General features: G+C 40.6%; 3 protein-coding genes across 9 annotated transcripts in view; all 3 read left to right on the plus strand.

Annotated features, from left to right (window-relative positions):
- farp2 (FERM, RhoGEF and pleckstrin domain protein 2) overlaps nucleotides 1-2281 on the plus strand; it is a 36280-nt gene extending 33999 nt beyond the window's left edge. For all 3 annotated transcript variants that reach the window (XM_044128601.1, XM_044128600.1, XM_044128602.1), the window contains exons 26-27: nucleotides 66-217; nucleotides 918-2281. In XM_044128601.1, the coding sequence (XP_043984536.1) occupies nucleotides 66-217; nucleotides 918-1011 (246 nt within the window). In that variant the 3' untranslated portion in view covers nucleotides 1012-2281. The remainder of the gene's footprint in view (nucleotides 1-65; nucleotides 218-917) is intronic.
- Nucleotides 2282-2954: 673 nt separating this feature from the next.
- boka (BCL2 family apoptosis regulator BOK a) lies at nucleotides 2955-15917 on the plus strand. Of its 5 annotated transcripts, none has more exons than XM_044128604.1 (6): nucleotides 2955-3487; nucleotides 3571-3690; nucleotides 4285-4631; nucleotides 7928-8056; nucleotides 11852-12015; nucleotides 14550-15917. In XM_044128604.1, exons 3-6 carry the CDS (start codon nucleotides 4418-4420, stop codon nucleotides 14673-14675), a joined length of 633 nt encoding a protein of 210 aa, XP_043984539.1. In that variant the 5' UTR covers nucleotides 2955-3487; nucleotides 3571-3690; nucleotides 4285-4417; the 3' UTR covers nucleotides 14676-15917. The 5 variants fall into 5 exon arrangements, with proteins under 5 accessions (XP_043984539.1, XP_043984541.1, XP_043984542.1 ...); XM_044128606.1 differs by having other exon boundaries at nucleotides 2955-3302; nucleotides 3403-3690; XM_044128607.1 differs by having other exon boundaries at nucleotides 2955-3302.
- A 1363-nt stretch (nucleotides 15918-17280) lies between these two features.
- atg4b (autophagy related 4B, cysteine peptidase) lies at nucleotides 17281-25143 on the plus strand. Its single transcript, XM_044128615.1, has 13 exons — nucleotides 17281-17384; nucleotides 19991-20092; nucleotides 20187-20258; nucleotides 20336-20434; nucleotides 20965-21066; nucleotides 21148-21220; nucleotides 22236-22315; nucleotides 22665-22852; nucleotides 23246-23324; nucleotides 23486-23631; nucleotides 23854-23910; nucleotides 24211-24304; nucleotides 24400-25143. The coding sequence occupies exons 1-13, from the start codon at nucleotides 17375-17377 to the stop codon at nucleotides 24471-24473; spliced, it is 1176 nt and encodes a 391-aa protein (XP_043984550.1). The 5' UTR covers nucleotides 17281-17374; the 3' UTR covers nucleotides 24474-25143.
- Nucleotides 25144-25217: the final 74 nt, after the last annotated feature.

The following is a 25217-nucleotide window of genomic DNA, read 5'->3' on the forward strand; positions in this document are numbered from 1 at the left end:
GAACATGAAACCAGACAAACAAATAAAAAAAAACAACAAAAAAACTGCTTTTATCTTTGCCGCAGGACGACTTCCCCCTGGCCAGCCTGCCGCTGCTCGGCTACACGGTCAGCACCCCCGACGAGTCGGACAGCATTCACAAGGAGTACGTCTTCAAGCTGCAGTTCAAGTCGCACGTTTACTTCTTCAGAGCTGAGAGCGAGTACACCTTTGAGAGGTTCGTCGCCTGGTTCTTTTACATCAGACATATTTACAGTTACAACCACAACAATAACGCCTTTTGCTTGTATTTTATGACAAATCAAAACAAAGAAGCCTAAGAAAACATCTGGGTTGAAAACTCCCAGTTAAATTGGGGTATCTGCATATCCTCAAAAAGTCTTAAATCCATGCATCTAAAATTAAGGCCTTAAGATGTCTTAAATTCATTCATTCATTCTGCGCCCAAAGACTGGACTATTTAATCTTATAGTTTATTTTTCTCGTTAAACTTTCCTATCAGTAAAAGTTTGAGTCACATGGAGACAGCTTTGTTTTGTGACTTCAGGCGGTTGAGGCTACCTCCATATAGCTGCTAATAAACCCTTGCTAGTTACATAGCTAACTTTTTAGCGACTATCATGGGTAAGTTAATTTATCAGCAATTGGCTGGATGACATTAGTCTTTGCCATAGCAAATCTGTACGATGCTAGGTGCATTCTGTGCAAAAGAAATCTTGCCTCTACGTTTTGTTGATGCAAAATTGCTTAAATTTCATTCATAATTGTCTTAAAAACTCATAACCTTGAGTCGTTTAAACCTTCCGAGACTAAATGGATGTGAATACTTTTGCACTGTTTTCCCAACTTCAGTAGTAGTATAAATGAAATATGTCTGTGTTCCTTTTTTGTTTGTTTGTTTGTCTTTGTTTTTCCAGATGGATGGAGGTGATCAAGAGTGCGGCGAGCACCACGGGCCGGATGAGCCTGCTCATACCTAAAGGTGGTGCTGTGGAGATCAATGGAAGCTAAATGAAGCATTATGCATCCTGAGGCTGGGCCTCTGGGAAAAATCACATTTGTTATTTCTAAGTTTGGTTTTTGAAGAATAACAACTGGAGACTGAAAGATACTGCCAGATTGCGTGTTTATGTTTTCAGCTTCTTTCTAAAATGTGTGCATTTTTGTTTTCCTTTTAGGTATATAAATAATAACAAACATCTCAGTATAAGGGATATAATGAAAGGGAGGTGTGTACATTATGATCTATTTTTGTGACCCTCCCCCCTTTTTTTTTGCATGTGTAGTACCCAGTTTGATTTTTTTTTTTACACAAACTGAAAGTAAATCCAGTTTTATGGGACCAGCCACATTTTAAAGGGCTTAAGTTTTCCGCTTTTGAAAAGGTCATCACGCATGACGACTGAAGCTTCACTTGGTACATGTTTGGGATGCGGATGAAGCGCGGCATGTGGGACATGAAGGTACAGCTGGGATGTGCCCTGCGTTGTATTTCAGGGTGAGCCGAGACGTGGTTGAGAAAGTCACAGTCATGTCGAACAGTTGGTCGTCGGGGACGAGAGGTTTGGAGGTTGCTGCTCTGCTGACTCAGACTGTGCAACTAATATTGCTGGAAATAGGAGGATGGATTCAGTGTGTCTGTTTCTTAACAGAATAACAGAGTTTCAGTTGTTTACAGGGTAGATGTTCTGCTTTATGCCTCAGATTAAGCTGCATTATTGTCAATTTGGTGCTATATTTCTCTCCCAGCTATCGACTAATGAAATCTATCCTGTTTTAGTTTACATAGGGATAACATCTCAGCAGCATACTGAGCAGAGTTATCTAAGTGTGAAGGTTTTCCCTCTAATGAAGCAGAAGAACATGTTGAGCTCCTCTTATCAAGCTGTTTTAGATAAACAGGAGTTGATGAGGTATGACTGACTGAACAGCTGATTTAGTTTGGTAAGAGGAATAATGGTATTGTTTGGTTTATATATTTTCTGTGAAGACTGGAATCTTTATACCCTCTGTGTGTATGTGAGTGTGTGTTTGTGTGTGTGTGAGGAGGGGAGGTACTATCCATGTACTCTTACACCTCCGCCTCTGGGGCCTCAGAAGAATGTGACAGAGGCCATCTCCTGCCCGCTACCCATTTCTGCATGTGTATGAACCTGTTGCCCAGGTAACCAACACCTATGTCTCACCTATTTATTGTCGTCAGCCGTGTTTCTGAATGCCCTCGTGTAGACTTCATGTTATTCCACTGAAAACGTAACAAATAAAACTGAATTTGACTGATTCTTGAGTTGATTTTTTTTGTTCTTTGTTTTTTTTTTGTCTTAAAGCTGCAGTATGTAACTTATTTTTTTAAAAATGTTTTCTTACATATTTGCTAAAACAATTACCATGTTGTGTCTGTATGTTATGAGACAGATCATCTCTGAACCACCTCCTCCCTGAATCACCATTGCTTCCTGAAGAAAAACAACCAATCAGAGCCTGGAGGAGGGTCTTAGTGCTGTCAATCACCCTTGTAGCATTGGGACAGAATATTTCTGAATTGCGTTAGCCACATGCAGAACGCAACCAGTTGGATTCTCTTGCAGCTCCGTCAGTGATGCTCTCAGCATCTTGAAGACGTTTCAGCATCACCTCTTATGATTTTTTTTTTTTTTTTTGAGAAATGTCAAGTTGAACTTTGGTGACTACCTTTGCTATGGCGCGGTCTGTATTCAGTACAATACTGTGGAACTTGACAGATAAGTTGAATCCCTTTGATTCGTAACTTTTCTGCTAACATTAGCATCAGGATTAGCACAAGTCCAGAAGCCAGTTCCACAACATTCGCTCTAGATTGTAGTTCCCTCCTGTAGTTACTTGCTTTTCAGTTACAAGATGAATGTCATAATGCATGCTGGGTAATGTTTTCAGATGGTTCATAGAGGTCTAATTTTATTACATAGTAGCGGGGAGCCGGGGGGTCATGTACCCTTTTTAGAGACCCTTCACTGCTGTATAATATTCTTCTGTGAATAATCTTCCAGTTACGGTTGAACTTTGCCTCTCCAGGATTGTCAGGGCTGCTACGCAACTGATGTCAGCCACTCGTAAACAAAGCAGGGCATTCCTCTGGCATGTCCTGACAGCGGCTAGCAGGAGGAAGTGGCTTTCCCCCAGAAGCACCAGAGCTGCCTGCCTGGCTGCCAGGGAGATCTGCTCCAACAGGTTTCTGCTGGGGCGTGAAGAGGGTGTGGATGTAATCGCGGCCAGACTGGAGCGTGTTTTCCTTCCAAACGAGGAGGCCGCACGAAACCTCATTAGTTGGGTCTTGTTCGGTGGTCCGACTTCAGATGTGCACATTTGTTTGTGACAATGCCTTTGCTTACTTGAATTGTATATTAACTTTTTACTCAAATTTAGGGGCTTCAGTTTAACAGTTAAGTTTATAAGGCATGCTGCAGCCAGAAATCGTTAGTCAGCTAAGTCTTGGCACTTGGATAATTAGGTCAGTGAAGATAAGATACAGCGCTTCATGTGAAATCCAATAAAACTGGGATAAAGTGGCTAACTGTTGTGATACGGACCCAGGTGGAGCTCCAGAAACGGCAACGTGAGATTGACACGTTTTGCAACCCATGCAGTCGAGGATTCTGAAAAAACCACTATGCAACAAAATGGAGGAGAAAATTCATTAGAGGCCATAATCAGGTAAGCAGAAGCTTTACCTCTTATTAAGCAAAAAGGGAAACTAACAATCAGTGTGGCCTCCACCTGTCATAAAGCTTGTTAATGATTAAAGATTTTTTCTGAGAGTGTGTGTGCGTGTGTGGAGGTGCCGATGGGCGGGGCTTATAGTTGCTGCTTATCTCCGCCTTTGGACTCTACAATAAGTGCCCTTAGAAGGAAAGCCCGTCAGTCTGCGAACAGGGGAGCATTTTTTTTTCTTTTTTTGTCTCAGACTGACTCCAGCTCCCCCAGCTTAAAAACAACAAAAACAAAAACTCCGTTATTAGATTCACTACTCTGCTCCGTTACGAGATTTTTAAAAAATTATTTCTCATTATTCTTTGCATAACATCGTTGGACTCCGTTTTTTATGTTTTTATTTTTAGGCAAGTGCAGCTTGTTTTAATATTAAAACACCTTCATTGATTCATTCGGAACTTTTTCCTGCTGTTTCTTTCTTTTTCCAGCTCTTGATCATTTATTATCCCCTCTGTAAACTTTGATTGGCTGGGACTGTAGCTCTGAGCTTTATCCAGGCTATCAACCCACAACCTAATCCGTGTGTTTGTTCTGCAGGATAATCTCCGCAAGTCTGTATCAGATAATAGCAGCAGGAGAACCGCGGTGCGGTGGAGGTTGAGAGCGGGGGGGACGTCGATCTGGTGAAGCCGCGCAGGGAGCGGCTGCGGCTGCTGCGATTCTCGGGTACATGGAGATGCTGCGGCGCTCCTCCGTGTTTGCGGCCGAGGTGTTCGACCGGTCGCCCACCGACAAGGAGCTGGTGTCCCAGGCTAAAGCGCTGTGCAGGGACTACATCCACTCCAGGCTGAACCACGCCGGGATCGGCTGGTCCAGACCTGAGCAGGGAGTGGCGGCGTCGGGAGGAAAGCTGGCGGAGGTCTCCCTGGTGGTTCAGTGGCTGGGTGAGTCAGTCATGCGAGTTTGGGTCGGGATCCTTCTGGGATCCTCTCCAGAAATCCAGCTGATGGAACTGGAATTAACATGGTACATTGCACTTATGCTATAAAAATTAAAGGTGTGTGGTGGGGGGGAGTTACCGAGTTGCTTAGGAAAACTTTTCACAACAATCTTTCATTCTGGAAGAAAAGTATATTAAAACTCTAAAAAGAGGTGTGGAAGAAAAAGCAAGAGGAAAAAGATTAAATCTAATCTCAGTTGTCTGGAAAAGAGGGATTAGAAGAAAAGATAGCCAACAAAGCTGAATCCCGTGTTTGTATATCGTGTCCTTCCATAAATGTATATTGTCATGTTTATGCAGTTATTATTATATGTTAATGTCAGCAGCACACTATAAGAAAGAATAAAAATATCGTGCCAAATGTGCCTCACTAGTAAAATATAAATAAATCTAAAGGATTTTATTCTTTGATAATGCTTTGCCTATTTATTAGCAAATAGGTTGTTTTAATTCACCAGAAGCCAGAACGTCTTCAAAGAATAATGAACAACTGCCACTTTAAAGTTATATTTGAATGTAACACATGCTACCTGACAGAACATTTACATTTGTCTGAGATATTTACCTAAAAAAAAAAAAATCTCCTCCTTCAGTAATAGTTATGAGGCCATTCTCCTTAGCTCCACCCCTTACTCCATGTGTTGATTTATTTTTAAAAACATTTAACAATGTACAACACAAATTAATCACTGAATGAGTATCAGGCTCAAGCTACAAATGCTTCTTTCCGAAACATTAATATTAAAATTCATCATGCAGCAATCCAAAACACGACTTTGAATACAAATAGTCAAATAGAACAACCACACCTAAACGCACAAAAGCTTAATTATTTTTAGCCTGCCTTGTGTGAACAAACCCGATTGGAGGAGCTTCTGTTTCGCCATATTTCCAGAGATCCTTGCGTTTGGCAATTTGTTCCAAAGATGTGACATAAGAAAAGGCTGACTGAAACACAGCAGGAGGAGCTCCGAGGTAGAATAGGATTCAGTTTTCTGATGTGCAGAGATAAGAAATGTTGCCTGGATTAATGAATAAAGGCAACAAATCATTTATGTCCTCACCGGTGTAAAATTCGAGCTCCCTGATTGGTCCTCTGTCTGACCTCATCTCACCTGCCAAAAAACAAAACAAAACGCTTTCCCCCTCCACACCGATGGTTTGTTGGGTTGCTGGAGGCGCCAGGTGGAGCTCACATGTTTTCACCACGGACACTTTTGGACCAGAGAGACAAAAGTCACAAGACCAGGGACTTGTAATGAATTCCCCTAAATTTACACTAATTGTTCTAAAATGAAATCCAGTTTAAGTTAATTAAAGCTAAAAATTGCCACAGATGAATAAGTAGATCTTTTAAAAATGGTTGTTTCTGACCTTTATTTGACTGTAGTTCAATAAGAGGGAATGTGGAGGGGATCTATGAGCCTCAACTCAGCCACACAGCACCAGGCATGGTTTGGATGTGAATATATTCCAGTGGATTAAAGCTGCATCTTGGTTGCTGGTGATGGTTTTTTTTTTCCTGCCTTAGACCTGTACACTGATCTGCGTCTTTTCAACTGTCATTTCTTGGATTGGGAATGTTTAAAGCTTATTATCTCTGTTAGTGAAAGAGACGATGGTGAAGCCTGTCTATTTAGATGACAATTAGATGAGTTATTTTGAGCATCGGGTAACATATCCCACATTTTTATTAGTTAGATAATGGAGACAAAACGCAGATTACAATGTTTGGTAGTTTCTTTTTTAATACTAATCGTTCATGTTGTGTTCCCCTTTTCAAAGAATGAACAAAAAAAGCCGACGTCGACGTAGGCAGGTCTGGTGAATAAGGTCAAGTGGAATCCAGTTTGTGTTCGAGTCGCATTTCAGAGGCCTGGAAGGAACTCGTTGAGTTTCCAGTGAAACCCCTTCAGGGAAATCTCTCTCTTGACGTACGGGATTATGAAATCCTTTCTCTTCAGAAGTAATTTCCCAATGCAGAAAGAAAACACGGTAGACCAGGTTGTTAAGGTATTGCTTTACGTTTTGTGGTTATGACTCCACCTCCGTTTGAGTACAGGAAATTCACTTGAAGTCGTGTGTGCGCGGTCGTGTGTGTGTGTTTGCGTGTGTGTTTGCGTGTGTGTTTGCGTGTGTGTTTGCGTGTGTGTTTGCATGTGTGTTATGTTTAGTGCTGGGAACTTGCACTCAGATTTTGATAGAAAACTTCAACCTTCTTTAAAAATCTTCACTTTTCTGCTTATAGTATAAACGTTGGAGATGATCTGTGAACATCAGAGCGGTACTCTGATGTTCACAGTAAACCTGTAATCTCGGCCTCTCAGCAGGATAAGTAACACGGTGAACCGATACATGGCAAGAAAATCCACATGGATTCGCCGCGTTTTAAAGTCGATAATTAACCGAGCTGCGTCCCGGCATCCTTCCGTGGTCGTTCACATGCTCTGTGACCACTGCCCACCTGATCATTCAGACGGTCCAGGTGACTCATCCTGAAGCTGCTGTGATGTCTTAGAGTCAGTCCTTCACCTGAATCTGCCTTTTAAGCAGGTAGACTGGATGACTGATGTGTTTTTCCACTTTATTCACCTGTTTTTAGCTAAATTCCTCCTGTAATGGTGTTCATTTGTTTTCTGTGAGGTGAAGAAATCCCATCGACTTCAGGAAAATTTGGCATCAATAAAATGATGCTGTTCGCGAAGAGGGTCAGGACAAACAGCAATGGCTACGTTTTATACCAAACTGAGTTGGTATAAAAATCAAACAGATCGGTGACGCGGGTCTGTGACAGAGTCATTTCTACGGAGCTAAATTGGGCTCATAAAGTTTGTTCAAAAGGAAAAAATTAAACTGAAAGAGGTTTCAAAACTGAAAAAAAGGGTATTGAAACTGGGACCAAAAAAAAGAAATCCATTAAAAATTTTTTAGCACAGTTTCACTTTCCCTCATATTACAAACCACAAATATTCCCACAAAAAACAGATTGGAAGGTTTTAGCAATAGCCATTAGAGCCGCAACTCAAATGCTGCAGAATTTATTTATATATATGGATATATATCAAAAGCCACTTGACCACCATTGCATTTGCTCATGCTAGTTGTTCAGCTCCAGTAGTTTCTTTGCTTTAGTGAACGTTTTAAAAACTAATCTACATATGTTGTGAAATCCAACCTTACCTGTGTGTTAGGCGGTGAGAGGATGGACCGACTGAATTCCGGTTGCTCTGTTCCGACCAGGTGACGAGTTGGAGTACCTCCGTCCCAACGTTTACCGCAACGTGGCCAAGCAGCTGAACATCACTGTGGCGGTGGAGGGCGTGGTGTCCGACGCCTTCATGGCTGTCGCTGCGGACGTCTTCTCAACAGGTGGGTCTTCCTTTTGCCGCACAGTGAGTTTTACTGGGATTTTATACAATAGACCAACTTAAAGTAGTGCATAATTGTGGAGCCAAAGGATTATGTCTTGTTAGGATGTCCTACTTCCAACCCTAAAATTCAATTGAGAAATGGCAGTATGACTTTAATACTGATGACCAGCTCTCCATGCAGTTTGACTCCGATAGTTATTTAGCAAAAAAATAATGAGCAAAAAATAAATAGGGATGCATGACATATCGGTATCGGCAGATTTTAGTTATTTTTTAAACAGACTAGTATTGGTCCGATCAGTAAAACTGGTTTAATATTAATGACCGTGTTCATATTTGTGAATGTATTTATGGTCGATATTGGTTATCGGCCATAACAGCTGTATTGGTATCGGACACTGATATCGGCCCAAATTATTGAATCAGTGCATCCCTAAAAAATAAAAGTTCAAATTAAGCTATAAGATCTGTTTAACATATCTGCAGGTGTGAATATAGAACACAGCTGGTTCTACAAAGTTTTCACTTTGGGTGGATGAATATGGAGCCATGCCACATTTTTCAAACCATGCATCTTTTTTCACGTCCGCCTCTCTATTGTACATCATTTTGTGTTCGCTTGTCACAAAATCGCAATAAGTCGCACTGAAATTCGCCTGCAGGCGGGTCTCAAAGCAGTAATGGTGAAGAAATGTCACTCTATTTCGAGAAGATCCTTTTGGAAGGAGGAAGCTCAGAGTTTCAGGCAAACACAATGAAGATACCAAGCAAATGGGGAACTCTTTCTGCTTCTCTTATTGTGTATTTTTGAGTAGTTGTAAAACGAATTCACAACTTTCACTGAGTAAAACAAAACCCACTTGAAAGCTGGAGCATTACTTTCCATCTGAACCCAGGATTCCCTGTTATTTAGAGGAATTTTGGCGACCCGGCCCTCCCTCTCTCTCTCTTTTATCCCCTGCCAGGAAAGGAATTTTAGTGGAAAACCTTCGGCCCATATTAGGGTAAAACGCTGTCAGACGCTGTGATTGTTACAGACAGTTTGGACCCCACTCCAGAAGCTCAGGCATGAGTCTCAGCTGGCTTCTTTTCCTCCGGGAGTATAACAAAGAGATGAGCTGCAAAGGTTATCTGGACTGGATCAGGTTAGTCTGGTCCAATTTGAGATTAGCTGTATTTATTCAAGAATGCTCTAATGGTTAGGAAAAGTGATTATCGAATTCCATTCAGTGCATTATTGATGGCCCAGTCCTTCCATAAACGCACAGTGAACGTGCAGCAAATGGGCTCAGACGAGTCACTGTGTCGAGAGGAAGTCCTGAGCAGCTGGAGATCATGACCGCAAATGCCTCATCCGCGAGAGTTTGGTCTCAAACGTCACGCTGCGCTTTGTTGAGCAGAGATAAAAAAAAAAACAGTTAGACTATCTGGGAGCGGTGAGGGGGGGAATCCTTCATGAAACTTGCCAAATCCCTCCCTCTTAGTTCCTGTCTGTATCCTGTGAGCTTGACTCAGAGATATCTGCACCGCTATAAGCACCCTTCCTCGATGTTTTGACCCTAAAAAGCCATTTTCAGTATTAGCTTCACTCTCATTGATCTGGACCATAAAGAAATCAATGAAATAAACAAATGAAATGGTGCCACTTGTAAGCGTTAGCATTTAGCTGGTAAGCGCCACGCTGAAGTACATGAGGAGCTAGCTAGAGGAGCTGCCAAATGCGTACTTGCTCTGCAGCGCTGCGTTCCAGTGAAGTGGGAACTCGGAGCTAACCATCTTGACTATAAAACTGCGTTTTATAGTCAACATGGCGACTATAAAACGCCATGTTGACGTTTAGATACTGCTAAACATTGTTAGCAGTATCTCTAACATACATCATTTTAAGCTTTACTTTCAGTAACCAAACACGACTTTTAATTTGTTGAATTTAGAATCACAGGTGCTACATGTAACATTGATTTTAAATGCACTGTTACATATGCAATATATAAACATGTTTCCACCAAAGTTTAATACTGTTGATGCTGGGAGCGGCCATATTGAAAGACGAAGTCCATTTTACAAGTCGTAACTGGGAGCAGTTAGAGTTGCTCCTGGTTCCAGTTGATTTTTTTCCGACTTCCCAGTCCGAATTTCCCACTTCCAAATACAACTAGAACGCAGAGTAAAACCGTTTCTGTCTATATTAGGAATCATGTTTTTATAGCTGAGAATACACTAAATTATTCAGTTTTCTTCAATGGAGTCTAAAGTAAAGAAGTAAACTGGATGACTTCCTTTTAAACAAGGAAAATGTGAAAACCTTTTGATGTTTTGGATGTACAATGATTTACATGTTCCTTTCCTACAGAATAATACCTTTATTTGTTCATATTTCATGTTTATTGTTGGGCGGGAAACAGATTCTCCAAACTTTTGTAATAAAGTTTTTAAAAATTGTTGTTTTTTTTAGCACACAAGTACTCTTGTGTTGATCCGATCCACATTTTTAGCATTCGAGATTAGAGATGATCATGTGTCGCACAAACTCCTTTTAAACCCATAAATTGCTAAACTCCCAAGCAGGAAAGACATCAGTAGTAATGTTAGAGAAGTTATTTTCTTTCTGAAAGGAACACAACACCAGAACTTAGGCCATTTTGACAGACCAGATCAGTATGAAGATATTTTTGCCACAATGCAGAAACCATAATGCAGTTTTGTTACAAACAACTCAAACCAAGCTATGGAACAAGACGGCTCGTCTCGCAGCCACATGATCTGTGCACCTTTACAACAACTGAGTTGATGATTCCCATCTAGGTTTTCTAGAGTCAAATGTGAGGTTGTTTGTCTTTTAGCTTAAGCTTAGCCTAAACTGTGTCCTCCAGCAGAATGATAATAGTCCCAAACACAGCAGCTAATGAACAATGTCAGCAATGTTGTACTGAGAACTTAAGAGAGCTGCACAGGAAGAAATGCCCACAAACCTCAATAAACTGAAGCAACGTTTAAAGGAAGTTCAGGTCGAAATTCTCCCACAAAGATGTGAGGAACTGATAAAGACGTGTAGAAGACAACCACTTCAGTAAAAGTCTGCAACACACACAAAAAATTTATTGCAAAAGGGAAGAAAAAAAAGATATTGTGAAACGTAAATATGATCTGTCACGTTAAATAAGACGTTGTGCCTCACAAGTGAGGCACAACAGTATCTGTTAGCTTGAAAAACAATATTAAAAATCAACTCTGGAGAGTTTTGAAGAAACTCTCCAGATGTCAACCAGTGTTAGAAAGTCCAGATCCCACCAATAAAGAGAAACTCGATCTGGTTTTAGGAGCTTTTGGAGACAGCAGGGACAGACTGTGGATAGAGCTGTGGCTCCGTTTGGCTGTCTTGGATATATAAACACCACAGAAATAGTCTGAAGCTTTGACTGTAAATGGCGTGGCGCCATTTGACAGTGAACGCCGCTCTGGTAAAAGGATCTGCTGTCTAATGTAGCGAGACTTTCTGTCCGCATGCTGTCATTAATTTCTTTGTTAGGATGCTTTTGCCTCTCTACCACAGCGGGGAAACCACAAAAAGACCCCTACCTTCCCCTGTTAGCTTTCAGCCGAACCCTCAAGCTGTTACGTCGTGTTTCAGTTTCCACCCTTAAATGGCCGCCATCACTCAACATGTTTGCACATTAGAGTGTGGATCTTCAAGGGATCATTCAGTGCAGTTTGCTCTGAGCTCTAACTCGTGTGTGTGTGTGTGTGTGTGTGTGTGTGTGGGCGTGTGCGTGTGGGTGTGTGTGCAACTCAGGAGTGACGTGGGGGAAGGTGGTTTCCTTGTACGCCGTGGCGGGAGCCCTGGCAGTGGACTGTGTGCGCCATGGTCATCCAGCCATGGTTCACACCATCGTGGACTGCATGGGGGAGTTTGTCCGCAAGAGTCTGACCCCCTGGTTGAAGAAAAGAGGAGGATGGGTAAGAAAAACACTCACCCATTTCAAGAGACGCACCGATCACAATTTAGTAGAGCTTTGATCTGTCAACACTGATTTCTGAGTAAAAATTGACCAGAATTCAAAATATTAAGTGGTTAATTATTTAATCTGTTCAGGCTTAACATCAGGAGCCCTGACAGATTGTGTCTTCATCATGGTTTGTACACCAAAGAGTCTTGCTGTATTTGCGCCAGGTATGCTGTGTTTACTGTCTGTACTGACCTGACAATGATCAAGTTCTGGTCCGAAGCCAGACCCACCTCATCCAAAATGTTTAATCTTAAGGTCTTTGGCAATCTGGATTGTTTTAAGCTCGACACAATGTGTGGTTCATCACCAAAATATGCCGGGAATTTAGAAAGAAAATTCTTTTCTGAAGACTTCTGATCCTATCCTTCATTATTGGAAGTGTACCCTGATGTAGGCTGCATACTGTAGATCTTTCTGTTCCTTTGACTGTTTTTTATATGTACCAGAGAACTTTGCACCAGTCTTCTGCTACCCGTCTGTGTTTGTCCTTTCATGTCTTTCTTAGGAAAGAAGTGGTTTGTCTGTTGGTCTTTTGCCACAAGGCCATTCCCCAAAAGGTCTACAGCTCAAAGTGCTTGCAGTTGCACTCCCACCCACCTGTTGCTAGTGTTGAGCAATTTCTATTTGATCTAATACTCTGATCTCCTGGATGTCCTGAACCACCAGCAGCTTTGTTTTGCTGGTTACATTCTGATTTAATGTTGTTTCCATATGGAACCATTCTGCCGCCAACCTCGTCTTTCCTCCGCTGCTTCTGGGTATTCTCATTGTCATGACCTAACATCTGCAGCTGATTGATCAAAACCTATGAATATTTAAACTGTGGCTAAACTGTACACAGACAAAGTGACAGAGGAAATGAAAGATATAAATATAAATCTTAGCTTTTGCATCGTACATCTTGATTCATGGGAAAGTGGATTCACAAGAAGTTCCTTCTTAAGATAAACATAAGGTAGAGGGAATAGTCCTGTTTGTTTCAGTGTTCTAGCAACAGTTGGACACGGTGGACGAAGAGCGACCGACAACGTGCCTCTGTCTGCTTTTGCTGGAAAGGCGGCTGTTTGCTCAGAACCACGGCTCGCATGCCTGCGGTGTTTTCAGGAGAAGTGGAGTGTGACAAAATGATGAGCGCCGTATTGTGCCTCTGACCTCACAAGCTCAAAAGAGGGAGCGACGTGTTTTTGAGCGGAGCGCCAGACCAGACCCCAAAAGTTTTCCACAGAGAGGCGGGCAGGCGGAGGGAGACGTGTTTAGTGTCAGGGCTGATGCTGCGCTGTGCTGCCTGGGGTATGTCACCCTCTGTCAAGCTAGTTATGTAAGCTGCCTTGGCAGAGCAGATGTAAGAATTTAACTTTTTCCACATTTTGACATTAAGATATTATGTGATAGACCAACATTAGGAAGGGCATTACTGAAAAGTCATTAAAAAGAGAGAAAAGTGTGGAATGTGGCACACATTTGTCGTCTCAGAGTTTTGTAAGAGAACATTAGTGAACAAACAGCATCATTCCCTTTCTTTGTTTTGGTCTCATGCTGTTTTTCAAAGTGGAGGCCGCCAGGGGGCGCTGTGGTGGCTTCAAGACGTTGGAGGGAAGATGAGGGGGATAAAAATGCAAAAATAATAATTAAAAAACCTGAATCCCCTCATTTTTGTAAATCTTGCATTTTTCATCATGATTTTTGTTTTTTTCTTCAATCCTTCTTTTTTATAAAATCTAATTTAAAATAATAGATCTAAACTATTTCTGATGCTCATTTTCTGATTGGCTGCCAGTCAAATTTATCAAGCTGCTTTGCACCTCGATCTAGCATAGCCAGCAAGGAATGGAAAAGTTTCTGACAAGACAAAGACCAAAGGAACCGTACATCAGCTCCATAGCCATAAAAACCGCGGGAATCAATTAAAAATTGATGTTAGTATAAAATATGACATTTTCTTATAATAAAAAGAGGGGATTGTGATGAAAAGTTGTATTTTCTGGTAGTAAAGTCATAAGATATTATCTGATAATACAATTTTTTGCCACAGAACTCGGGCATCTAAAATCAGACAGTATGAGGCAGCCTTTATGCTAAGTGAATGTATTATTGAATAGTTTGTTTAAAAACCTTGATGTTTCTTGTTTGCATTTCTTTTTAGCATTACATGTAGGTATTGCAAGTTGGGTCAGAGGTTAATGCTCTTAGGGGGTAGGGAGTGGGGCTGGAAGGACATGACATGGAAAAGCTTGTCATGTTGTCTAACATGCAAATTTCCAGTAAACAAACTGAAGTTCATGGTTCTAATGTCGGGTGAATAGTTTTCCAGAGCTTTGCAACAATTTTGCTTCAAGTCAGCGTCTTGTTCGTTCTAAATTATTTTCATCCTGACAGAGCCGGCTGATGCTCCTCGCTGGTGTTTGATGTGAATCCTGTCTGTGCCGCCTGCCTCAGTCCACGTCTTCCTCCAAAACGTCTCTTAAGATCTCTGTCTCCCTACAGGCGGACGTCACGAAGTGCGTGGTGAACACCGGCCCCACCCTGTACCCCCACTGGTTGGCGTCTGCTGCCTTTGCGTTCGGACATTACCTGAAGGCCGTGGTGTTGTACCTTCTCAGAGAGAAGTGAAAGACTCCGCCAGCCCCACGAGAGCCTCCAGCCTGTTGGACCAACGTTTACACTGTTTTGCACTGAGCCTCGGCCGACTGGCCGCTGGTCTCCTGTCTATTTATTGTTACCGCTGCTTGTGTTAGGGCACGCTTTTTAAATTGAGTTTACACAATCACACTTTGGGACTCTATTTTTATTTTTATTTTTTTTAGAAAAAACTGTTTCTTTCTCAAGCTGCTGCACTGTATGTATTCCTGTATGGGGGACTTGCATGCCACCTTGTGGTAATTAAGGGTAAATGCTTCACATCATGAATAACCACGACGTTTATTTATTTGAACAAAAGTGTGGAGAAGATTATTATTTCAAGTTCAAAACATTGAAAGGATTTTGAGGGAAAGCAGTTCAAAAATCTATTTTGCCACAAAGTACAAAGGTAAACTAAAGAGTTCCTTGCAAAAGTATTCAAACCCGTTAAGAGTCACATTTTATTTATGTCACAACAACGCAGTGTAAATTATTTTACTTACATTTTAGGGGATACACCAAAACCAGATATCGTTTATGTTTTAAATGGCTACCTTTATTCTTGGCCGCTGTTTTCCTTAATACTTTTTCACTAATGCTCTCTATCAGAGGCCGTCAGCTGAGTTTATGCCGAGATTAAATTACACAGAAGGTGGGCTCTATTTGCTAATTAGGTGAAATTTGAAGGCAACTGATTGAATTTGAAAAGTGGGTGGAATACAAATGCAAAGCACTTTTTTTTTTTTTGTTAATGAAGCATGTGTAAATTTCCTTCCATTTCAAAAACATCAATGACGTTGGGTTTGTCTACCACTTGTAATCCCAGTAAAATACCGTAAGGTTAGCAGATGTTAGAAATTCCAAGGAGGTTCAATACTTTTGCAACGCACTGACTCACATTGAAAATTTTACATTACTTTCTCACGGCTCTTATTTTTCTGCTGCTTTTCATTTGTTTTTGTTTTTATTAATCAAAGAACAAAGAAATTATTTAAAAAAGATTAAAGATGAGTTCCTAGTGAGGTGTTTCCGAGCAGGTTTCCCTCCGTCTCTATGGTTACCACTATTGTTACTGCACTGTAAAAAGAGCTGTTAAGTGATGATACACATGCAGTCTGTAAATAGATTTTATTCCATGAATAATTTCACTCCTGTGTGTAGCATTAAGCAACCTATTAAATAAATGTTTGTCAGAACTGTAAATGGCAATAAATGGTATAAAATTAGTTTTTACATTTGTTGCAAATGACTTTTTTTCTCTGCAGTTTAATGTAGAAATGAGGATATTTCAAATTTTTCTTACTCTTCACTATGCAAAAATAACTACAATTTTGTATTAATACTTGTCTTTAATGTTTATACACAGCTATTTTCCTCTGATCAGTTTGCTCTGTTTTAAAGATGTAGAAGGTATTTCTCTTCAGAAGCTGGTTTTAGCTTCAGATCTGTGGTTGATGCACAAATTTTAGACATGATCACGCTCATCTCCTTCCATATTATTGCAATATTTGGATATTCTAATGACATTTTTTGCTTGTAGATAGTTGTTTTACCCACATTGTCTAGAAAATGTAGCTCAGGATGCACCAGACTTGCAGAGATCCAGAGTTTTTCAAATTTCTCAGTGAGTTCGAGGTATCTGTGATACATCCACAGGTGTTTCTCTAATTAACGTGGATGTGAATTGGCCTATCAGTTTTGTTTTTGTTTATAGTAATCTCAGAGCATGTCAGGTAAGAAATCTCTTGTAATATTCTGCCATTAAGAAATGGAAACTGACCTAAACCATGAAATATTTCCTTTAATGTGAGAAGTATGCAATTTCTCAATTTAATTATTTTTTTTTTACGGTGTTTGTCAACATTTGGTTACAGTTATTTTCACTGCCATTGCTAAAAGCTTTATTTTCAATTTCTCTATCACTCTACTCCACTGGGCAATACACCAGCATGGTTGTTATTGCCGTCAGGGTCTTGGGTACGAATCTCCACTTGGAGACTTTCTGCATTGAGTTTGTAGGTTCTCCTCCCTGTGTGGGTTTTCTCCTGGTAATCCGGCTTCCTCCCACAGGCTAAAAATATGTGCCGCATGTTAATTTGTTTCTAAATTTCTCTTAAGAATGAGTGTGAGCGCTTTAAAGCTATGCAGTAAAAGAAAAAAAGAAAACATTCTGAGGCGTTTGTTGTTCCTAAAACAAACGTTTTCACAATTTAATCATAATTCATTGGGCTTTAGGCCAACAGACATCTTCCTGCCTGTCCTAATTTCCTACAACTTAAAATTCCATTAAAATATTCTTTTCTAATCATGTAAAAGCATTGTTATGGAAAACGACCAATAAAATAACTTTTTTGTGGACGGAAAAGTCTATTTATCTTAGCAGCTTGACTCCCACAGAGTTGGCTACTGTTACAACATTCAGATGACACACGAATAACTTCTTTACTTCATACTTGAGTCCGTGACTGAACTTACACATTCAGGCCGTTAGAGGGCGATCGCCCACTTTTTTCCCCCTAAACGCCCCAATGTGTTCAGCAGAGAACGCTGATTTGCCCTTGACGCTTTTTATTGGATGCTGGGGAAAGTGTCCCGCCTCCTTTGGAATTCCGCAGTGGTACTTTCCTCCCATTGGTCCAGCAAGTCTGAGTGCAGAGAACAACAAACAAGATAGGGTGAAGATCGTCGGGATGGATGCAGGTAGGCAATATTTTATAGAAAATTAGTGTTATTTTTGTTTCACTAACAGCCCGTATTAGCATTAGATGTACTCTCGATATTATCATCATAAACGTGGATATATTTCTCTTTTTGCCATGTCATTACTGGGAAAGCTAGCCGAGCTGTAATGCTTTGTAGCCTCGGTGACGTTAGCCAGCTAAAGTGATGACTAAAGCTAACTCACGTTAGCCTACTATCACTGGTAAATTGGCTGTAAATCTTCGCGTTGACAGCTTGCTGCGTCGCTTTATAAACTCTAGTCACGACTCCTTGTTGTCAACTGTAGCAATGTCATGTGTTGTTGTAAAGTTTCCTTCTTAATAAGTTACTCTACTTTCTTTTGTTTGGCCGCTTACGTAGACACCGTGTTACGCCCAAGGCGAGCATCTCAGTTAATGCGACAACGTCTCAGCAGGTATTTTGTTACAATTAGCAGAAAAAATGCTAAAGGCTAGTCTGACTCCTAGTTTCATTTCCTCCTCTTGTGACCGCTGACAGCCTCGAATCTCCCACCAATAGAGCTGCTTTACCTCCATAACGCGTTCTTTACACACAAACACCTTCAAAACTTTATGGGAGTTTATTTCCAAGTCAACAGCTATGATTTATTTTTAATAAACTATGCTACCAAATTTAGTCTCCTCTTTGAAGATACTGTTCAGTCATGGCTAGTTTGTACTCTTTAATGTACACTGACATTAAAAAAGTGCGGTTGGGTGATGAGGTATGGTTTTCCTCTGTGGTTTCATGAAATACACAGATTTTTTTCAGTCTGCTGTAGAATCCAGCCAATTCTGCTCAGTTTTCAGTTTGATGACATCGCGCGAAAGGCAGCAATAAGCTTTGTGGCAGATAAGCAGGTTTTCATAGTTTATAACATAGATTTTAAAGAATGAAGGTGTCCTTTGAATCCCACCTTACATGTTTAAGGCAGAGTTTGCCCCCAATGACTCATCTTAGAGGTGATTTGATTTCCTCTTTCATTCAGTTGGTTTCTGTATTTAAGAGCCCGATTCTGCTTGAAATGACCTGATTCACAATATATAATATAGTATAATATATGTACCCTGGTGTACACTGTACTGCATGGTGGACATGACTTTGTTGGCTCATCACGAGCCTGTCAGCATGGTGATCACTTTCCTAACGGTATCTGGGAAATCTTCGCTAAATGTCCTCAAAATCCATCACACAACTTAGATTTTTATTTTTTAAATTAACTAGGAGGGCACCAATCCATTTCTGTCCACTTCCGATACCGATATCTGATGCTTAGGATCAGCCTGATACTGATCTGATACAGAAAAACAGCTGAAATGATTTTCAATGATTTAAAAAAAAAAAAACACAGACATAAGTGTACTGATGGATAAATGGGTTTGATAAATCTTAACCAGTACATTACACCAATAGTTTCACAAGTTTGGTCAAACATGTAAAAACAACTTTAATTTGTTCACTCGGTACGATTAGGAGAAGAACAACCAATGGAAAATAAATAATAATGAACGTGAAAATGACAAGAACAACATGTTGACTACCTTGATCAAACATGTAAAAATAAACTACAACAAACCTTTTTTTTCAAATGGTTTAGAAAATGTAATGAGGAATTCTGAATGTAATGTAAAATAAATAAAGCATTACGTCACATCAGGACTGATGCAGATATTAATATTGGATCGGTGTATCTCTATGATCGAAGGAAGAATTGGATTAAGATATTCAAATAAAAGTGAAAAAAAAAAACACAGGAAATTTGAAATCCATCAGGTTGTTGGCCTTACTTGATGTCACAGGAGTCATGTGTTGATGGAAGCTTGCATTTGAGAGGTCAGGTTTGATCATTTTCAAATACTAACTTACAAAACAGCAAAATGAAGACATTTATTTATTTATTTTTTTTTTTTTTACATGTTTAATAGGTGATGAAAACTAAATCCAGTTTGACTTTAAAGAAACCTCTAGTTGGTAGCTTTAAGTCAGACCTACCAACTCAAAGTCAACTTTGACCTTTTGGCCCACTCCAGGTTGAGATAAGTCTGCAAACACAGATAATGGTAGACATGTCCACTAAGTCAGATATGCTTCAACTTGTATGTAATTTTTTATCTTTTGTGGATTGGTTTTGACCTTCAAACTAATTTTAAATGTACTATTCACATTTGTTGTCATTAGTATTAATGGAAACATGAATTATGAAGCCATATTAATGAATTTACTCCCTCAGTTGGATCAGCGAAGTGGAGCTAAATCAATATACAGAAACGTGTTTGACTTTAGACTCTGACATGTTTTCAATTTGAAATTAATTGTGAGAGTCTGACAGTGGACTACATCCTGGTTTGTTGCTGCATATTTAATGTAAGCCCTATTAATTCAAAGATGTAGATGTTTTTGTTTTGTTTTTTTAACTTAAAGCTTACTGTATAAAAATAAACATCCTGGAAGTTACCAGGGTTCTGATCAGGCAAGCTAATGGACACACCATTTAACTTCCTGCCTCCTATCGTCCAGCAGCCTAATGCAGCACATTAACGGTTTCATTATAACCGTCTTCTTTTTGTTTGCTTGTTTGTTTGTAGCTACATTGACATACGACACACTTCGCTTTGGAGAGTTTGAAGATTTTCCCGAGACCTCGGAGCCCGTGTGGATCTTGGGGAAAGAATACAATGCGCTTACAGGTGGAACTTTGTCCGCAGTTTGCTCCTCCTATCATTTGTCTGTCACTAAAATCAGACCAGCAAGTGTGTATTTATTTATGTTTTTCGAATGTAGAGAAAGACGACATTCTGTCCGACGTCACGTCACGGCTGTGGTTCACGTACAGAAAAAACTTCCCGCCCATCGGTGAGTTGGCTGAATGTTGAACTCCATCTCCACTCAGTTATGCTTCTTCTGACTACTAGAGGGCGACTGTGTTCCAGGAGGCACCGGGCCAACGTCGGACACGGGATGGGGATGCATGTTGCGGTGCGGCCAGATGATTCTCGGAGAGGCCTTGATGTGCAGACATTTAGGCAGAGGTGAGGCACAATTGTCACACAGAAAGTAGGAAGCAGAGTGTATTGTTGTGTAGGGACGCACCGATCCATATCCGATACTGATATCTGATGTTCAGTATCAGCCGAAACCGATAAAATACAGAAGAACAGTGCTGACTTGATTTAAAATGTTATTTCTTCTTTTTTCTTTTTTTTGGAAAACATTAAATGTTCTAAGTTACAAATTAATTTGATAACTCTGCACCAATACAGCACTTCTAAATGCGCCAATAGCTTCACAAGTTTGGTCAAACATGTAAAAACAACTTTAATTTGTTCAGTCTGTGCAATTATGAGCATAAAAGTCAATGTAAAATAATAAACTGAACAACAGGTTGACTCTCTTGATCAAACGTGTAAAAAATAGACGGCAACAAACTGTCTTTCAGATGATTCATTAAGTGACGTTTTTAAGTTCAAATATAACGTAAAATAAATAATAAGACTGGTAAGACTGTACCAAGCAGAGCTTGCTGGGAGGGAGACGTGATAACTGGTGTTTTTGTTTTCAGACTGGAGATGGGCCAGAGAGCAGAAACAAAGAGAAGAGTACATCAGTATTCTCAACGCCTTCATCGACAAAAAAGACAGCTATTATTCCATCCATCAAATCGGTGAGTGGCGATGGCCGGACGCCTCCGACAAGATCGAGAATGCGTTCATCAAATCATTTTCCTTGTTCCTGAATGCTGCAGCCCAGATGGGTGTCGGAGAGGGGAAGCCCATTGGACAGTGGTATGGGCCTAACACGGTCGCCCAGGTTCTGAAGTGAGTACTGGTACCTGTCTTTATCAGGGGGTCCTTAGAAGGTGTTAGATTCATATATCTAAAATTAAGTCCTTAAAGTGTCTTGAATTCGTTATAAAAACAAATGGTAAGTTGACCTTCCATATGTCAATCACACGTCTTAAATGTTGTCATGGCAGAACGGTTCAATCTCATATTTTCTGTCTTTTTTTTTTGCTCATGTGACTTTTCTGTTAGGCAAAAGTTAGAATCATGCGCAGATATCTTCACTGTCGCAATAAAGAATCACATGATAAGTTGAAATGAGCTCCATAATTCCCATTCTGATGATTAATTCTTTTTGAGGTGCAATTTTGTTTACAAAGACTTCATGATCTATTTTATTCGTGTCTTTTTATGCGTGTGTGTTTTTTTCCGTTCTTTTTTATTTGTTGTTTTTTATCTTTTAAATGTCTTCCAGTTCCAGTGTTCAGAGTTCTGTACAAAATGTAGTTTCTAGTTGTTGAAAGGGTGGACTTGTATTAATATGCCAATATTATTACTTGAAAGTGGTTTCAAGACAGCATTATTGTTTCTGACAATAATTTCTGGAACCGTTTATCATCCAGTAAAATTTGTTTTGTAACAGGCCTAGTTCAGTGACTAACTAGCCGCTAATATACTCCTGCTATGTAGCTAGCTTGTTTTTTGCGTCCATCATGGGTAAGTGTAATTTTATCGCTGGTTGCCTGGACAACGTTGGTCTCCGCCACTGGCTCCCTTCTCTTGCCAACCCATACAAAGTAACGTGCGTTAAAAGGAGTTAAACGATAATCTCTTCAACTTAAGTAAGAATCTGATAATATCTCTTAGTCAGTTGCACAATTAGTACCATAAAAAATGTGCAATTTTCACTTCACTCTTACAAAAATGTTATATGTTTCTTTATTTTATTCCCAAGCTCAAGTGCAAGAAGAAAACACAAAAAGCCACAGAATGACATAACAACATTGTTAAATGGGAGCTCAAAGTTTGGAAACTCTAATTTTTCTTACAGGAAGCTGGCTGTGTTTGATACGTGGAGCAGATTAGTTGTACACGTGGCGATGGACAACACTGTGATCATCGAGGAGATCAGTGAGTGCAGCTGTGTGGGTGTGTGTGTGTGTGTGTGTGTGTGTGTGTGTTGCAGCTCTGTGTTTCATCAGTGGAGGCTCTTTAAATAGCACTCCAGTTTAAATACGGTGGACTTTGCTTAGATTGTTTACACAGAAGGGCAGCCAGTTTGGGATGTATTTAATGGAGAGTAAAACCTTTAAATGCGATGAAAACAATATATTTATACCAAATCTCACTTTGTCGCTCATATCATTCTCGACGATCTCCATTTTGTTTTCTGTGTAAAGCCTAATTCTGAGTTGAGAATGCAGTACAGTGAGCATGTAATTTGAGGAATTCTGTCTTTTTTCTGTCATCTTCCCTGCAGAGCGTCTTTGCATGCCGTGGCTGGACCTAGCAGGTGAAGCGGCAGGAGAGGGGGAGGTGAACGGCTGCCTGGAGGGAGCGTGTGCCCTGGCTGAGGAGGAGACGGCTCTGTGGAGGCCGCTGGTCTTGCTCATCCCTCTCAGGCTGGGCCTGAGTGACATCAATGAGGCCTACATTGAAACTCTCAAGGTTAGAAACCTCCACAGCCAGGAGTTGTACTCCCCGTTATATTACAGGTGTGGCAGGAAAAAGAAAATGCAGATGATTTTGCATGGTATAAGAAATAATCTATGAAAAGATCAAGCTCCTTCTCACGGTGCTAACTAGAAACAACCAATCAGAGTTAGGAGGCTGGTCTTAGCGCTGTCAATCACTCTTGCATGCTTTACAATAAACTGCCTGAATGAAAGGTTCTTGCCCTAAAAAGTATTCACATAGTTTAAATATATTTTTAGTAGCTGGTAAATGAGTGAAACCCTTTCAGATTTTTGAATTCCAGTCTCCTTAAAAAGTGCAATGCTAAACACTGAGGTAAATTCACCTATAGTCGGGGTGAGACCAACCCTGTTGTCTTCTTCACAGCAATGCTTCATGCTGCCTCAGTCGCTGGGTGTTATTGGGGGGAAACCCAACAGTGCCCATTACTTCATTGGTTATGTCGGTATGTCTGATCTCATGTTTGTACAATAAACTCTCACAGCTGTAATAACAATAATAAAAAGCAGCTCATACTCATCACATTTTATTTATTTATTTTTCCGTCTTTTCCAAACCGTTTCTCAAGAGGCCATTTTGGATGTGAACTCGTCTCTTTGTCTCCAGGGGAGGAGCTCATCTATTTAGACCCACACACCACGCAGCCCGCCGTGGAGCCGTGCGACGACGGCCAGGTCCCTGATGACACGTACCACTGTCAGCACCCGCCCTGCCGCATGCACATCTGTGAGCTGGACCCGTCCATCGCGGCGGTAAGACCGCAGGGGGAGCGTTAGCATCTTCAGCTAGGAACTGCAGGGGGAGCGTTAGCATCTTCAGCTAGGAACTGCAGGGGGAGCGTTAGCATCTTCAGCTAGGAACTGCAGGGGGAGCGTTAGCATCTTCAGCTAGGAACTGCAGGGGGAGCGTTAGTATCTTCAGCCACGAGGAGACTCTCCATGTGGAGTGGAACTAACAATTTTTCCTGTTTTTAGGGTTTCTTCTGCAAAACGGAGGATGATTTTGACGACTGGTGTATGCGCATACGCAGGGTATGTCTCATTCCTCTGTTTCATAAAGCAAGATTTTGGGTTATATTTCTTCAAACTTACTGTAGAGAAGAATGCACTTTATTGAAATTGCTTATTTGTTGAAAAGCTACTCCACTCAAAGTGTTAAATTTTAGCAAATATGACATTTACAAATATATATATATATATATATATATATATGTGGCTTATAACAAATAAAAAGCCCAAAGATTAAGATTATAACTCATAAACCTTACCAAAACATAAATTTTTTAGATTTTTGCCATTTATTGAGATGCATCTGTGTGACATTGCTTCCAGTTGTCCTGCAAGAAAGGAGGCCTTCCCATGTTTGAGTTAGTAGACAGCCAGCCCGTCCACATGGTCAGCGTCGACACCTTTAACCTTACTCCTGGTGAGTCAACTGTATTCTATTCCTTTATGTATATAGATACATTTTTAAATACCGTAAATTATGTATTTCATTCTTTTCTGAAATTCCTTTCACAGATTTCTCGGACTCGGACAGGCTGGAGCGGTTCTTTGATTCGGAGGACGAGGAGTTTGAAATCTTGTCCCTGTAGGGAACGCAACGAACAATTATTTTACTGTTATGAACAGTAGGCAGAAGATTCCGGTCTCTTCTCTGGATCCAGAAGAGAAATCCCCGAGGGGAGGAGGGCATGGGTGGGGGAAGGGAGGGAGACGAACATTTATTAAGAGACCCGTTGAGCCGGTCCAGCTCCAGTGGTGCAGTCTGTGGGCAGTCGACGCAGCGTTCCTTCTCATCAGCCTCCGGACGTCCAGACGGGCCGGTGGCAGCTGTAGCAGGAGCTCAGGATCAATTCTGTATGCACATCTCTCACATACGTGTGTTTCCATTCGAGTCTTAACACTTTCGATGTTTATGCTGAAGTGAATCTGGTGCCTTTCCCCGAGTCCCTAAGTAAAAGAACAAAACAAAAAAAAAAGCCACCATCATGGTTTTATGTGGAGTAGACCCACAGTGGCTCATGACGCCTACGGCTTCCGCAGTTTGTCCACTAATATCTGAAGTCTGTAACAAGCTTGTAATGAAACCAAATTCAGAAAGGCGACTTGTGTTAGCAGCTGACGCAAACGTATCCTTGCCAAGTCTAGAGCATACGCTAGTTTGTTTGAAAATTATTTATTTAATCAAAACAACATGCAGGCAAGTGATGGAGCCAGAGACATGTAAGAGGACTAAAAATAAATCACAACTGTTTATCTCTTTCTGGTTTTACAAGAAAAAGTTATATTACATCTCTCATGTTGCTAAGAGGGAAAGTGTCTGGTGTGCAAAGAAG

Source organism: Gambusia affinis, linkage group LG10 (genome assembly GCF_019740435.1).
Source record: "Gambusia affinis linkage group LG10, SWU_Gaff_1.0, whole genome shotgun sequence".
NCBI lineage: Eukaryota > Metazoa > Chordata > Actinopteri > Cyprinodontiformes > Poeciliidae > Gambusia > Gambusia affinis.

Excerpts from the sequence above, each read along its gene's own strand:
- boka (XM_044128604.1), top strand. The coding sequence starts at position 4,418 with ATGGAGATGCTGCGGCGCTCCTCCGTGTTTGCGGCCGAGGTGTTCGAC. Across the intron at positions 4,632-7,927 it reads CCTGGTGGTTCAGTGGCTGG|GTGACGAGTTGGAGTACCTC; the intron begins GTGAGTCAGTCA and ends TGTTCCGACCAG. Across the intron at positions 8,057-11,851 it reads TGCGGACGTCTTCTCAACAG|GAGTGACGTGGGGGAAGGTG; the intron begins GTGGGTCTTCCT and ends TGTGCAACTCAG.
- atg4b (XM_044128615.1), top strand. Across the intron at positions 21,221-22,235 it reads ACGGTCGCCCAGGTTCTGAA|GAAGCTGGCTGTGTTTGATA; the intron begins GTGAGTACTGGT and ends TTTTTCTTACAG. Across the intron at positions 22,853-23,245 it reads CCTACATTGAAACTCTCAAG|CAATGCTTCATGCTGCCTCA; the intron begins GTTAGAAACCTC and ends TCTTCTTCACAG.